The sequence below is a fragment of the Leopardus geoffroyi genome, chromosome A2, assembly GCF_018350155.1.
Source record: "Leopardus geoffroyi isolate Oge1 chromosome A2, O.geoffroyi_Oge1_pat1.0, whole genome shotgun sequence".
NCBI classification, from domain to species: domain Eukaryota; kingdom Metazoa; phylum Chordata; class Mammalia; order Carnivora; family Felidae; genus Leopardus; species Leopardus geoffroyi.
Window position 1 is genome coordinate 4,562,337 of NC_059331.1, and position 13,813 is coordinate 4,576,149.

The 13,813-nt window shown below is 61.7% G+C and overlaps 1 protein-coding gene across 3 annotated transcripts in view; it reads right to left on the reverse strand.

Moving 5' to 3' along the window:
- Positions 1 to 1,169: 1,169 nt before the first annotated feature.
- MLLT1 (MLLT1 super elongation complex subunit) overlaps positions 1,170 to 13,813 on the reverse strand; it is a 68,127-nt gene continuing 55,483 nt past the window's right edge. For all 3 annotated transcript variants that reach the window (XM_045491718.1, XM_045491716.1, XM_045491717.1), the window contains 6 exons: positions 9,507 to 9,594; positions 7,059 to 7,167; positions 4,868 to 4,967; positions 4,426 to 4,497; positions 4,150 to 4,221; positions 1,170 to 3,935 (listed from right to left, as the gene is read on the reverse strand). In XM_045491718.1, coding sequence (XP_045347674.1) covers positions 3,807 to 3,935; positions 4,150 to 4,221; positions 4,426 to 4,497; positions 4,868 to 4,967; positions 7,059 to 7,167; positions 9,507 to 9,594 — 570 coding nt within the window. In that variant the 3' untranslated portion in view covers positions 1,170 to 3,806. The remainder of the gene's footprint in view (positions 3,936 to 4,149; positions 4,222 to 4,425; positions 4,498 to 4,867; positions 4,968 to 7,058; positions 7,168 to 9,506; positions 9,595 to 13,813) is intronic.

The window sequence follows — 13,813 nt, forward strand, 5'->3', positions numbered from 1 at the left end:
GCTGGCTTCTCAACAGAAAAGGCAGGAGGCAGACAGCCACACCCCTGCCCACCCTCAACTGCACTTAGAGGAAACACCTTTAGGAACTAAGGATGAAATGGAGAGGTCTTTTTTGCACTAGCAGAAGCCGAGAGAATTCACTGTTGCTGCTAATTCCTCAGGCTTAAGGACCGTGATCCCAGATGGACCCACGGGAAGGAGGAGGACGCTACAAGGCGTAGACACACGTCCGCACTTGCAGAAGCACGTGCCTGGGCTTGAGTCTCAGAAATGCGCCTACGTGCCATCCCACAGGGAGGCGGACTCTCCAGGGCTGCCTCACCTGCCCGTGGGGACTCTGTCAGCAGCACCCACACCACCCCGTGCTTGCGACGAGTCCGCGAGTCCTTCTTAGCACGGCGCCTGGCCTGTGGCGAGCCCTGCTGCATTCTTACCCCCAAGTCGTCCTTCACTGCGTCGTGGGGGCTGGGAGCCGTGGGAGCCACTCCAGATCCTGCTTCGGGAGCTCTGATCAGAAACTGTCCCAGAAGACTCGCAGAATCTTTCTCCGATAGGAAAGATAGGGCAGGGGAGGCCATTGTCCTGATGCTGGAAGTAGAAATTTTGGCTACTGTCAAGAAGAAAGGCTCCTGAGGTTCCGGTATGGCCAGCCGTCTCCCTTGCACCTGCCGAGAGCAGGGTGGAACTTTCGCAGTGGCCGGGCCGCTTACGTGGGATCCCGCAAGAGCTCAGTCTCCTCGGGGCTCACTCAGCTCTGCCACATGGGGTCCTAGGCAAAGCCCACCGTGGGCAAACCAGCAGACGGGCACCCCAGCTCTCAGCAGAGGTGGTCTTTACCCACATTTTTCTACCTATCTCACCTTCTATCACCTAGCTGTCCACCCATCCTCCCATCCTGTGAAGTCAGGCTTGTCTTTCAACCCCAACCTTGCCCCTTCCCCCAAGGAAAAGAACACATGTCAAAAGCCGGACCCGAGGCCACGTTTTCCACCGTCATTCCCCTCTTGGATTTCCAGGAGTTCCGACTGTTCCTCCAGGATGCTAACCTTGCTCACTGCCCCCCCCACCCCCGTCCCCACTCCTGCTGCCCAGGCTGGATGCCAGCCCTCTGTCCTCTTCCCGGTTGTACCAGGGGGAATGAAGCGGACGCATAAGGCTCTGCGCGTGAGTCTGCTTTCCCATCTGACTTTATTTCACTTTTTTTTTTCTATAAAACTCCTCCATAATTTCACAATTTAACAAAAAGTTTAAAATTCAGGACAGAAACAATCCTGTGACTTATTACAAACACGATTCTCCTTTATTCCTTTTATCCAGGAGTTGGTCTCAGGCCGATGAGTGTCCTAGTTCCTAGTGAGACACATTCTTTGTAAAAACCCTTATGGGTAAGAAAGGTATTCGATACCTTTTGCTTTCAGGTGTCGGTTTACATTTTGTTCAGGAGATAGCAAAACACAGGGATTTGCACTGGGGGCAGGGGACTTAACACTAAACACGCGGCAATCACAAAGTGCCGGCCCCTTCCTATGGAAGCGTCCCCAGAGCCCTTGTGGGCCCAGCTGCCGGGCAGCTGGGGGTGGGCCGGGGAGGGGGGCAGCTGGGAAGGCTGCGGTCAAGGCCCTGGTTGCCTGGCACGTCCATCAGGTGATCATGGGGCCAGCACTGGACCCAGAGCAGCTCTGGGGGACAGCACTGGGGCCTTCTGGCCAGAGGAGGTAACTGAGAAATGGGTTGGTGCTTCTGAAGGCCCCAGAAACAGCAGGAGGGGCCAGACGCTGCTGCTACTGAGGGCAGGCCGAAGCCTGGCCTTCCTCCAGCTGCTTCCTGGGGACAGCCCGGCTCCAGACAAGAACGCTGCCCGAGTCCGGTGTGGAGCCCGGGAGGGCCTGTGGCCCTTCCCAGGAGATGCTCCGGAAGGGGAAGGCCTGGCGCCCTGGGGCTCAGGCTCCCGGCCATGGCCCCCAGCAGCCTCTGTGCAGAGGGCCGGGCAGCTGCTGCCTTTCACGTAGCCCACGTCAGGCTAGTTCCTTCTGTCCACTGTCTTAGAGTTTCCAGAGAAGAGAGGTGCCCCACTTTGGAGTATTGTTGGCCTGCCTGGGGAAGGGGACGGTGACGGCACGGAGCCTGCCACACAGGCCCGCCCTCTTCCTAATACCTCAAGGCAGTGGGGTCAGGAGAGAATCAGAGCAGATGGCGAGGAGTCGTGGCGGTTTCCTCTGAAAGTTCTCGGGCCTTCCCGGCAAGTTCTGGGGATTTCACCAGGGAGGCTGAAATTTGGGGAAACCTTGGAGGCAGGTCTCCCCAGGGAGTGTTTAGGGTCTGCCTGACAGACGGAATCGGGGACACACTAGTCGGGAACCACAGGGAAGGGGAGCTTGGCACTCCCCGCATCGGAGCTCCCGACAGGCGGGGAGGAGAGGCCCCCTGAGGGTGGGCTGGGGAGAGAGGGTGAGCCCACCTCGGGGCCCTGGTCCTTTCCCCCCGCACAAGTCAGGGCGGGGGCACTGGGGGATTAGAGGCTGAGCAAACAGGACCCCAGCCCCCAGGAGCCCCACCCAGGGTGGGCTAACCCCATGAGGGCATTCTGGCTGAGAGGGTGGGGAGCCAGCTTGGCCCTCGGAGAGTCTCAGGCATGCGAGGAGTCAGGTCTCTGGACTGGCGTTGACTCGAAGGGGTGGGACGGCCAGGCCCAAACCAAGAGAGGGGTGCCCGGGAGGGCCTGCTGCCGGCTGGGCCCTGGCTCGAGGGGCTGGCTCTAAGTCCTGACGCTCCTCAAAAAACTCCACAAACTATCTCGTCTTATTTGGCAAAAGCTCATTTTTTCAAAGTTCGAAGACTCCAACGACAGAAAGGAGGAAGAAGACCCATGGGAGGAGGAAGAAGACGAGCCGTGGGGGGCAACACACGACATGGCCCGTGGCTGGTGGAGGCCAGGAGGTCTGCTCCTGGAGGCGGCCGCCGGTCTGACCAGGCGCCAAGTGCGCGGAGGCCCCTGGATGCCGAGGACCCGCTGCCCCGTCGTAGTGTTCGCCGGCCCTCGGCTGGGTCCTCCGGGCCACGGGAGGACGAGACATCCTTGGAGCCGCGAAGGGCGAGTCCTCCCCTCGCCTCTTAGAGGCGCCGGCGATGCTCCAGCTGGGCCTCCGGCCCCGCGACAAGACCAGTGGGAACGTCTTAACCTAAAAGTCCCGCCTTACTCACCCCCCACCCCCCACGTGCACTGCTGCCACGGAAACGCACACCCGGAAACCGCTCTGGTACCTACAGTGCATACACATACGCTAGAGAGAGAACTGTACAGACAGAGTCCCAGCACAGTGAGAGCCCGCGGGGGACTGCACCCGGCCTGGCGCGGCCCTGGGCACGGTGGGTGTGTGGGAACCGTTGGGGGAGGCTGGAGGCAGTGCCCCGGCTGCTCAGAGAGGCCAGGGCAGTGAAACCATGCCATGTGTCCTGCGGCGGAGCGGGGCCCCCACCGCGGGCCACGTTTCCTCCCCTGCCGAAGTGAGGCCTGGTGCTGCCTTCAACACAAGCTGCTTTCCGAGGGGGGCCCAGGTGACGGCCCCTGAGTGTTGGGGAGCAGCGGCGCCGGCCTGCCCCCCCTCAGCCTCAGGGCTCCCGATCCGGCGGTGGGGAGGGGGGGCCGGGAGCCGACGAGGAAAGTGCAGCTGGCCGTGCGGGCCGAGGACAGGGCGGTCACTAAGGCAGTGCTGCGGGTGGGTGAGTCGAGAGAGAAGAAGGAAGGCGGGGCCTGGGCGTGGCCTCCCGGGGCCCCCGGTGAAGAGGGCCCGGCACCCGGCCCAGGGTCATGTGGCCACGGCCTCCAGGTAGCTCTGCAGCTTACGCACGGTAGTCTCGTCCAGGGAGAAGAGATCAAAGTCGAAGGTGGTGTTGGTGACGTTGAAGTGGCCGGTCTCCTCAATCAGGTTCACGATCTGGAAGATGGGGCAGGGCAGGTGGCTTAAGAGAGCAGGAGGCTGGTCTGGGGCTGGGGTGGCCCTCACCCCTCACCCCACCCGCTGTCAGGCTCTGAGGGAGAGGAGGAGGAGAAGGGCTCCCTGGGAATGTCCCGCAGCATGCACGCCTCCAGGGCACCCCCTGCCCCAGATGCATCTGAGAGAACCGCGGGGGGGGGGGGGGTCCCCGCACCTGTTGCAGCACGTTGCGCTCCCTCAGGGCCATCAGCCTCCGGTGCAGCTCCACCAGCTCATCCGTGTAGGCCTGGGGGTGACGGAGGGGCGCTCAGCCGGTGGCCGCAGCCCCACCCTGCCCACAGTCCCACCCATCTGGGCCCAGGGCGCGGGAAAGAGGAAGGCCTCAGGCACCCCTGGGTGAGGCTGGGACAGGGCACAGGCCAGAGGAGTCTGTCCAGCTCCGGGGGCCCAGAACTTCCCTCCCACCACCCGCCGGGCCCCAGTCGTCCACCTTGTCGTAGGTGCCCCTCTTGAGGATCTTCTCGGGCTTGCTGCAGGACTCTGGGCTCCTCCGGCCTGACGCCTGCAGGGCAAACCCAGATCGGCTCTGAGCTCTTGCCCTCACTCACCTCCTCCCCCAGCCCGCTGGAGGCTCTCCCACCAGCCTCCAGAGCCTGCCTGGAGCCCTGGGGCTGGCTCCTAGCCTCCTCCTTCTGACCCTGACTCTAAAGGCAGCCAACCATGGGCAACAGATAGATCTCTGGGGTCTAGGGGGAACCAAGCCTCCCTCTGCCCCCACCCTCAGCCTCCATTCCTTGGAGACTACAGTCCACATCCCGCAGCCCTGCCTCCAGGACAAGAGGGCTGAAGCAGAGACCTGCTCGACCAACAGACCACCTCCTCCTCCTCCTCTTCCTCTGAGTGGGGGTCACCTGGGCATCCCCCCAGCTTACCTTGCTGTTGGGTGGGGGCGGCTTCTTGGAGGGAGGGGGCTCCCGGCTGGGCAGGCAGGAGTCGGCACTGTTGTCACTTTCACTGTCACTGAAGCTCAACCTGAACACAGGACACAGCACCCTGTCAGGCCCCCACCACTTGCTGCTCTGGGGACCTGCGCTCCCGGATCCTGTCCTTGGTTCTTGGTTCGGCGCTCCGCTAGACCCCAGGAGACCAGCCTCACTTGGCACAGAGCCCCAGAGCAGCACGCTGGCACTCTGAGGGGCTACGTGGGGCTCCAGGGCCAGCACACAGCCCAATGTCGGTCTGCCGGCCTCACTCCTGAGCTCAGCTCTGCTGCTGGTGACCCTGCAGGCAGAGCCACCTGCGGCAATCTGCCCAGGGTGAAATGTCGGCTCCCACCTGAGCTGACCCCCTCTGGACGGCAGGCTTCTGGCAGGGACGTCAGGTACCCTGTGCCCGGGAATAAGCATTCAGGCTGTCTCAGGGGAAGGGCGTGGCGGCTCGGGGTCACAATCCCCAGCACGCATGAACCTATAGCCCCGTCTCTCTCACTACGTCTCTTCACACAAAATATATCGGCCCATCCATCGCCTTTAGCCCTCTCCAGAGTCTCTCGAAGCATAGTGAGCAGGTGTGGAGGGAACTCATCCGTGGGAAGAGTCTCCGTCCAGGACCCCCAGTCCCTGGGGACACCCCAGCCTTGCCATAGTCAGGAGGAGTCCCCCAGGCCTGCCAACATCTACCACACGGCACATCCACCTGCTGCTTTCTCCTTCTGCCTGAAACAGGCCTCCCCACAGAATGCAGCGCACGAAGTACCCGGGTACACGGTGGCCAGAACCTTGGCCCTGGGGGCTCTGGCCTCACTCCTCCAAGGTCACGGCTGTCCTGTCCTCAGAGGGGGCTTCTCCCACAAGAAGCACCAGCCCCCAGGGCCCTGCTGTTCTCGGGGGGCCCAGGGCCTGCTCTCTCCCAGACCTCCTGCAGCTGCAGGTCTGCCGTGGGCGGGGGGTGGGGGGGGGTGGGAACAGGCCGGCGGGAGGTCTCCTCGTTGCCCAGGTGGCACTATAGTGTCCCCCACGCCTGCGGGCCCACCAGGTAGCACCTCCCGAGAAAGCAGAGGGAATAAGGTGGGGCTGTGTCAGCTCACCCCAAGCAGCCACAGTGCCAGCGTGACCCCTTCCCTGGAGCCCCAGGAAGCCCCTGAAAAGGACACTAAAGGCCCTTCTGCACATCCGGTCCCCGTGCTGTGCCGGGAGCCCCTCAGGACCGGACTGACACGTGTTAGAGCTCTCAGCATCCCGCTCCCAGTGCCGCGCACTGCCAGCACACCGGGCGGTCATTCCCGTCATCCCCCCGGCCCGCGCCCCAGTTTCCCTTACCTGGAGGGTGCTGGCAAACGCAAGAGCCCGTTTAAGGACTCTCTCGGACGCAACTCTGGGCGGCGGGCTTAACCGGCATGACTAACAGCGCCACGGCAAGCACCCGTTGGGCGTCCCTGAGCCCGCTGGGTGCAGACCCAATGCCCAGCCCATCTGAAAGATGAGCCACTGAGGTCGCGAGGTCTTGGCCTCCCAGGCAGGAGGGACTATATCAAGACAGGGCCGCTGGCTCCCAGGTCTGCCCGTTCTGCAGGCCTGGCGCCGAGGCCGGCATTTGCTCTGGGCTGCAGGCTAAGAACACACAGCCATCCCTGAGGCGGGCCCGCTCCAAGGGTCCGGGGGCGCCCAAAGGAGGAGCCTCAGCTCACCCCGCTCTGAGGGAAGGACAGATGTCACCCTCCCTAAGGCAGCAGGCAGCCACAGCAGCTCCCCACGCTGGGGTGTGTGCTGGTCCCAGGACGGTTTCCGGGCCACCCTCACCCCGGGCCACGCAGGGGCAGAAGGGTGAGGGGGAAGCGGCCCCCTGGCCCGAAAGCAGAGGAACGAGCCTCCCCCTACACCCTGAACCGGCCGTCAGGCTGCTGTGCGCTGCCTCACTCCCCTCTCGGCTGGTGACCGGACCTCCCTCCCTGCCCTCCCTGCCTTCCCTGCCCGGCAGGCACCTCAGGAGCCGCAGCTTGGTGGAACCGAGAGAGCACACAGCCCTCAGGGGTGCCTCGGGTGGGGTGCTCCGGGGACACGCTCAGCCCGGCCCCGCCTCCTCGCCCCCTCACCCTCCCTGCTCGCTCCCCAAGGGCCCAGGCACCTGGAGTCCCTCCCGGCATTGGTCTTCCCAGAGGCCTCCTCGCCCGACGAAGAGTCGTCTTCGTCGGATTCCTCTGACTGCAGGTCCTCCACCATGGAGCGCAGGGGGCCTGGGGAGGGCAGCAGGGGAGGCAGGCAAGGGGACGGAAGCAGGATCAGGGCTCTGCCTGCACTCCACAGGTTCCCCTGCACGCCCGGGACCACGCGGCCCTTCTCGAAACCGTGACCCCCAAACACACCCACACAAACCTGCCTCGGAGGTCCCTCTGGCCGCCTGAGGTCTGCCACCCGCCTCCAAGAGCTACCCCCGTGGCCACCCCCTTCCTGAGGGACCCCCTGGCTCCCCACCCCCTACCTTCCTGGCCCTGCTCGCAGGCTTCTGGCCCCTGGCCCTGCTCGCAGGCCTCTGGCCCCTGGCCTGCAGCGGGACTGCAGGGCCCCTCCATCGCCCAGGCTGAGGGGCAGCCCTCCTCTGCTCCGGGTGTGGGGAGCACAGCCTCTGCCTGGAGTCACGGCAAGCCAGCCCCGGCCTGGGAGGGCAAGGCAGCCAGAGCCGGGGGCACAGAACCCTCCCGGGCAGCCTGCGCCCCTACGCCGGCCTGCCCAGCCCCTCAGCAACCCCCTCCGCTGCTCTGGGCCAACCGTCCGCTCCTCTCTCCAGAGGCCCACAGTTCCAGTCCCCTACAGACGGCATCTTGGTTTATATTCCTGTTACCAAGGCAACAGAGGGACACAAAGCCCTCAATTACCTTGGTCACATGATCCCGCTCGGGCAGGTTCCCCCTCCCTTCCCCATAGATAAGAACCCTTGGAGCGAGTGTGGGCTTAGAGCATCCCATCCCCCATTCCCCTCAGCGACAGCAAGTCTGAATTCCAGGCAGGCCATACCCTACCCCACCCCCCCACGATCCACTCCCCAGCTCTCCCCAACCCTTGAAAAAAGAATTCTAGGCTGTGGGGGCAGGAAAATCTTGGCCCAGTTCACCAGAAGTAATGGTTCCAGTTTGAGGGTGGGCCCCTTGCTGCCCTCACCTCAGCACCCTGTGTGTGGGCTGGGGCCCCGAGACCCACCCTGCACCCAAGGAAGGCCCTCCCTGCTCTGGGGCAGCCAAGTGGGCCTTATGCCCTCTTCCACCAAGCCTCCCCGAAGGCACGAGGGAAGACAGAAATGCAGACTGCTGGGGTCTGAGCCTGAGTATCAGCCAAATTACGCAGCAAGAGCAGAACCTATCCTGCCCCATCCACGAAGAGCTTTGCTGGGGTGGGGGAGAGAATGGGAGCGGGGGTAGGGTAAGGATGGGGGTGAAGACTGGGGCAGGGGTGGGGTGAGGACAGGGATGGGGAGGGGTGAGGATTGGGGCAGGGGTGGGGTGAGGATAGGGATGGGGGAGGGGGGGTGAAGACTGGGGCAGGGGTGGGGTGAGGACAGGGATGGGGAGGGGTGAGGATTGGGGCAGGGGTGGGGTGAGGATAGGGATGGGGGAGGGGTGGGGGTGAAGACTGGGGCAGGGGTGGGATGAGGATGAGCAGGGGAGGGGTGAGGATGGGGATGGGGGGGTGAAGATGGGGGTAAGGACTGGGGCAGGGGTGGGGTGAGGATAGGGATGGGGGAGGGGTGAGGATGGGGGTGAAGATTGGGGCAGGGGTGGGGTGAGGACGGGGGAGGGGTGGGGATGGTGGTGAAGACTGGAGCAGGGGTGAGGTGAGGATAGGGATGGTGAGAGGGAGGATGGGGGTGAAAACTGGAGCAGGGGTGTGGTGAGGATGGGGACGGGGAGTGGGAGGATGGGGGTGAGGACTAGGGCAGGGTGGGGTGAGGACAGGGATGGGGGAGGGGGAGGATGGGGATGGGGGTGCAGAGTAAACAGTGGTCTATCTGGGATGGGCCGCTCGAAGGAAGGAAGGAAGGAAGGAAGGAGGAGTAAGGGACCCTCCTCCAGAGGCCCACCAGCAGCAGCACCTCATCAGCAAGGCTCGAAGCCTTTGGCACACAGCTGGGCAGACCCGAGGGCCCCGGAGACTGACCCCAAAGACGAAAGACCACCAGAAAGGGCAGCATCTCTCACACCTGGCTGGTGGTCAGGGGACCTGCTTCTGTTTTGTTCTTTCATACGGATCCCCTGAGCTTCCAAAAACCCAGGTCTGCGGATCTCCGGGGGCCAGTCCTGGAACAGTCCAGGGCAAGGCAGCCCAGGTGTGGGGCTCCCCCACCCTTTCCCACCACCCCCGCTCCCAGGAAGCTGTCAGTGAACTTTTATGGCAGGGGTGGCAGCGTTGAGACACGGGTGTGCCGATGCTCAGGCGGGGATGAGCCCCCATGTGAGTCGGTCACGTGGAGGAGACCGTCGCGAACCCCTCGGATTCAGTCCCAAACCCAGCGCCCCACTGGCTCCAGGTGGGCGGCGGCTGCCTTTGCACAAGAAAACTCCCTTCCTCGTGCACCACGCACCTTGACTGTGGTTCTGAGACGGCTCGAAATCCGAGTCGGAGCTGGAGTCGGAGCTGGAGCTGGAGTTGGACGGGCTCGACTGGGCAGACTTCACCCGCGACAACAGGGACGGGCGGGACAGTGGGAGAGGAGACAAGGAGACTCTTTCAGTCCGAGGGGAACGAGCGGGCGATGAATGCCTCTGGCCTTCACCGAGTCTCGGCCCAGACCCCCACTCCAAAGCTCGCCGAGGCGCCAGACCCCAGCACCCCCTGCCTGAGGCACACATGAGCTGGGCTCCACGGATGGCCCAGCTCCCGGCTCCCCCTCAGCCCCAGGATGCCGGTTAGCATTCAAAATGCAACACGGGACTTTTCTTTTCCCACTGAGGGACTTGAAATTTCTAGCAGTTCCAGGAGAAGCTCCAGATCACACCTGCCTGGGCAGGGGGACAAGGAACTAGACAAGCCGTTGATGCAGGGCAGGGGGCGCTCCTCTGTTTGTGGGCCCTCCTCTGGTGACAGCATGCCCCAGCTGGTGTGGGCGGTGGTGGTGCCGCCACAGGGCACAGCTGAAGGGTCTGGACAAGAAAGGTGGGTGCAGAGACCCCCTTCTCATCCTGCCCGTTCCTCACAGCCCATCCCGAGGCTGACGCATGATCAAAAGGCGTCTTCCTGCCACGTGCTGTCATCCACCGGGCACCTGAGGTCATGACGAGCATGTGTGCACATGACCAGCAGGTGAGCACACGGTGGCCTGTCACGCGCAGAGCCGGCCAGTCACACCCCTTCCTCTTTCCTTTTTGCAGCCAGCCCCCCCAAACTCAGCCACCAGGGGGCAGTAAAAGCCCAAAGAGGACACTAGATGGTAGATAGGATGGGAGGTGGGGGGGTGGTTAAGATGCCTGGGGGTTGCGCCTCTCTTGGTGGACAGGGACCTGGATAGGGACCATTTGCTTCAGACGCACGCATGCTCGTGGCAGGGGCCTCTGGCCGTGCCACACAGAGTGCTGAGCCAGAACAGGGGCAGCGTCTGTTCCCAGGCCCTTGCTTTCCACCAACAAGCTACTCCAAAGGGGCAGCATGGTAAGCGTGGGCCAGGGAGCACAGGCCCCAAAGGGCATAAGAGCATAGTCCAGAGCTCAGAAGGTCTGCCTTGGCCCAGAGTGCCCCCAATGCATGGGGGGGTGCTGCCTGAGACCAGCAAGGCTGTCCTTGGGACGGGCTATCCAGCCCTCTGGCCTCAGGATCCTCTGAAGGAAATGACAGCTTCAGCACCTGGGATCAAGCACCTCCCCTTGTCAAGAGGAGGGAGGGGGCCGGGAGACGGGCAGAGGCATCCAGCGGCGTCTGCGCAGGTGTCTCGGGAGTGAAGAGCCCAGAAGAGCCCCTGACCTGTTGGGGCAGAGGACAGCCCCTCTAGATGGTCTGTGGACCAGGGGCGGGCCCCAGCCCATGCAAGGAGCCCTAGGAAGGCACAAGTCTCCTCCTCTACAGACCCATGAGTGATCCAGGCTGCCCCGGGGACAGAATACTTTGCACCTGATGAGTTAAAGGAGTGAGTCCTCCAGGGTTTACCACAGTCTTCCAGAACCCACTCGCACCTTCCCGACGCACCCCTACTGATGTCCCCTACTCACCCACCTTCACACTGGCCAACGATGTTCTCTGGGAAGCCCTCCCTGGGGAAACCTGGCCTGGACTGCCATCAAGCACTGACCACTGAAGAGGGGCCATCCAGACCAGCATGACCCCACGACCCCCAGCAAGGGGCCCAGCTGGGCCTGGAGCCGCAAGGCACCTCCGGCATGTAGACCCCCGAGTTCTTATTCTGGCTCAGGGGTGCTGCATTCTGACCCTAGCTTTCTCACCAGCATCCCCAGTTTTAAGCCTCAGTTTCCCGATCTGTGAAAGAGCGAGTGTGCCGGCCTCTGCTCAGTGTGTACAGGTGTGTGTGTGCCGGATGCTAGCACATGAAGGTCAACGCCAACTGTGCCAAAGGACCTCTGGGGCACAGGCCTCGGGCAGGACTGGGCCAGGGACGTGAGAGCAGCAGGGGCTGTGGGGCGGGCACAGAACAGCAGGGCCACGTGCTAGACCAGGGGTGGCGGCAGCACCCGGTGGGGAGATAGGTCAGCAGACTCTGGACACGGGGAGCCCCCAAGAGGCCAGCCTGGACCCTGTGTCAGAACAGGCGAGCACTGGTGGTGTCCCTGCCGAGCAGTCGGACGTGCTTCTCAGAAGGACCTGTCCCTCTTCCTCCCACGCTAGCCCAGAGGGCAGGGAAAGGGAGCCCAGAAATGGTTTCAGCTAAGACAGCCCAGAGCAAGTGTGGGTCAGAAGTGCACAGGAGGTCACTGTGAGCGCTGCAAAGTGTCCTGGTGCTCAGGCCACATGGAGTGTCCAGAGGGAGGACAGAGGGCCTCCTGGGCCGTGACTGGATGGGAGCCACTGGCTCAGGAACCCCATGGACCAAAGAGACCACAGAAAAGCCACTGGAGGAGCTGAGGAGCTCGGCCCAGGGACTCAGACAAGGAGCTGCCCAGCTACCTCTGAGGGCTAAGGGGAGAGGCGACTCAGGGTCCACACACTGGTCAGAGCTTTCCGGTGGCGGCATCCCATGTGGACTCCAGGGTCGATGGCCTGAGACAGTCAAGAGAGGCCCAGGAGGCCCGAGTCTGGAAGGCTATCTCACCTCCTCCACCAGACATCTGTGCCTCACTGAGACCCCAGGGTTGTCAAATGGCAGCCAGTCACGATCTGGCATCCTGTTGGTGGCTGGGTCTCACGCCTACGTGGACCTCAAATGGCTAAGCCTTGTCATTCAGAAGTCTCTCAGGATACAGAGCCCAGGGCCACTCTGGGCATCCAGCCAGCCCACTCTGAGCAGAAGCCCCCAGGTGCTCACGACGACCACACCAGGATGGCAGTGTGGCCACTGGGGCAGGACACAACACGCAGCTCAGGTGGGGTGCCAGGGGAGGCCCCCGCCTCTTCCCAATGCAGGTCCGCCAGCCCCGGGCACAGAACGGCCTCGCTTAAAAGCGCCTGGGGTAGAAAAGAGGGACAGTGCCTTCTGGGTGTGACAAGTGCTGGGCACACGGCACTGCCAGTCTTGTGTGTGTGTGTGTGTGTCCCTAAGCTGGTGGGATGCACTGTTACCCACAGGCTCAATCATCGCCTCCACAGCCTGCCCTGGAAGCCACACGCTCAAGACATCGGTGCTGCTGACACCATCCACCCATGGCTTCATCTCTGGGAGCCACTGTCAAAGTCCCTCTGGAGCTCTGAGAAGCCACACTGGAAGGCAAGCCTTCTGCCCCCGAGAGTGAATGGGGATTCATAAACACAAAAGGGACCGTGTGGAGGTTCCTCAAAAAATTAAAAATAGATCTACCCTATGACCCAGCAACAGCACTGCTAGGGACTGACCCAAGGGACACAGGAGTGCTGATGCATAGGGGCACTTGTACCCCAATGTTTATAGCAGCACTTTCAACAATAGCCAAATTATGGAAAGAGCCTAAATGTCCATCAACTGACGAATGCATAAAGAAGATGTGGTTTATATACACAATAGAATACTACTTGGCAATGAGAAAGAATGAAATTTGGCCTTTTGTAGCAATGTGGATGGAACTGGAGGGTAGTATGCTAAGTGAAATAAGTCATACAGGGAAAGACAGACACCATATTGTTTTCACTCTTATGTGGATCCTGAGAAACTTAACAGAAGACCATGGGGGAGGGGAAGGAAAACAAAACAAAAAGGTTAGAGAGGGAGAGAGCCAAAGAGTCTCTTAGAGACTCTTGAAAATTGAGAATAAACTGAGGGTTGATGGAGGGTGGGAGGGAGGGGAGGGTGGGTGATGGGCATTAAGGAGGGCACCTGTTGGGATGAGCCCTGGGTGGTATGGGAACCAATTTGACAATAAATTTCATAAGGAAGGAAGGAAGGAAGGAAGGAAGGAAGGAAGGAAGGAAGGAAGGAAGGAAGGAAGGAAGGAATAGAAAGAAAGAAAGAAAGAAAGAAAAGGAAGGAAGGAAGGAAGGAAGGAAGGAAGGAAGGAAGGAAGGGAGGGAGGGAAAGGAAGGAAGGAAGGAAGGAAGGAAGGAAAAGAAAGAAAGAAAGGAAGGAAGGAAGGAAGGAAGGAAGGAAGAAAGGAAGGAAGGAAGGAAGAAAGAAAGAAAGAAAGAAAGAAAGAAAGAAAAGAAAGAAAGAAAGAAAAAAGAAAGAGAAAGAAAGAAAAGGAAGGAAGGAAGGAAGGAAGGAAGGAAGGAAGGAAGGAAAAGAAAGGAAGGAAGGAAGGATGGATGGATGGAAGGAAG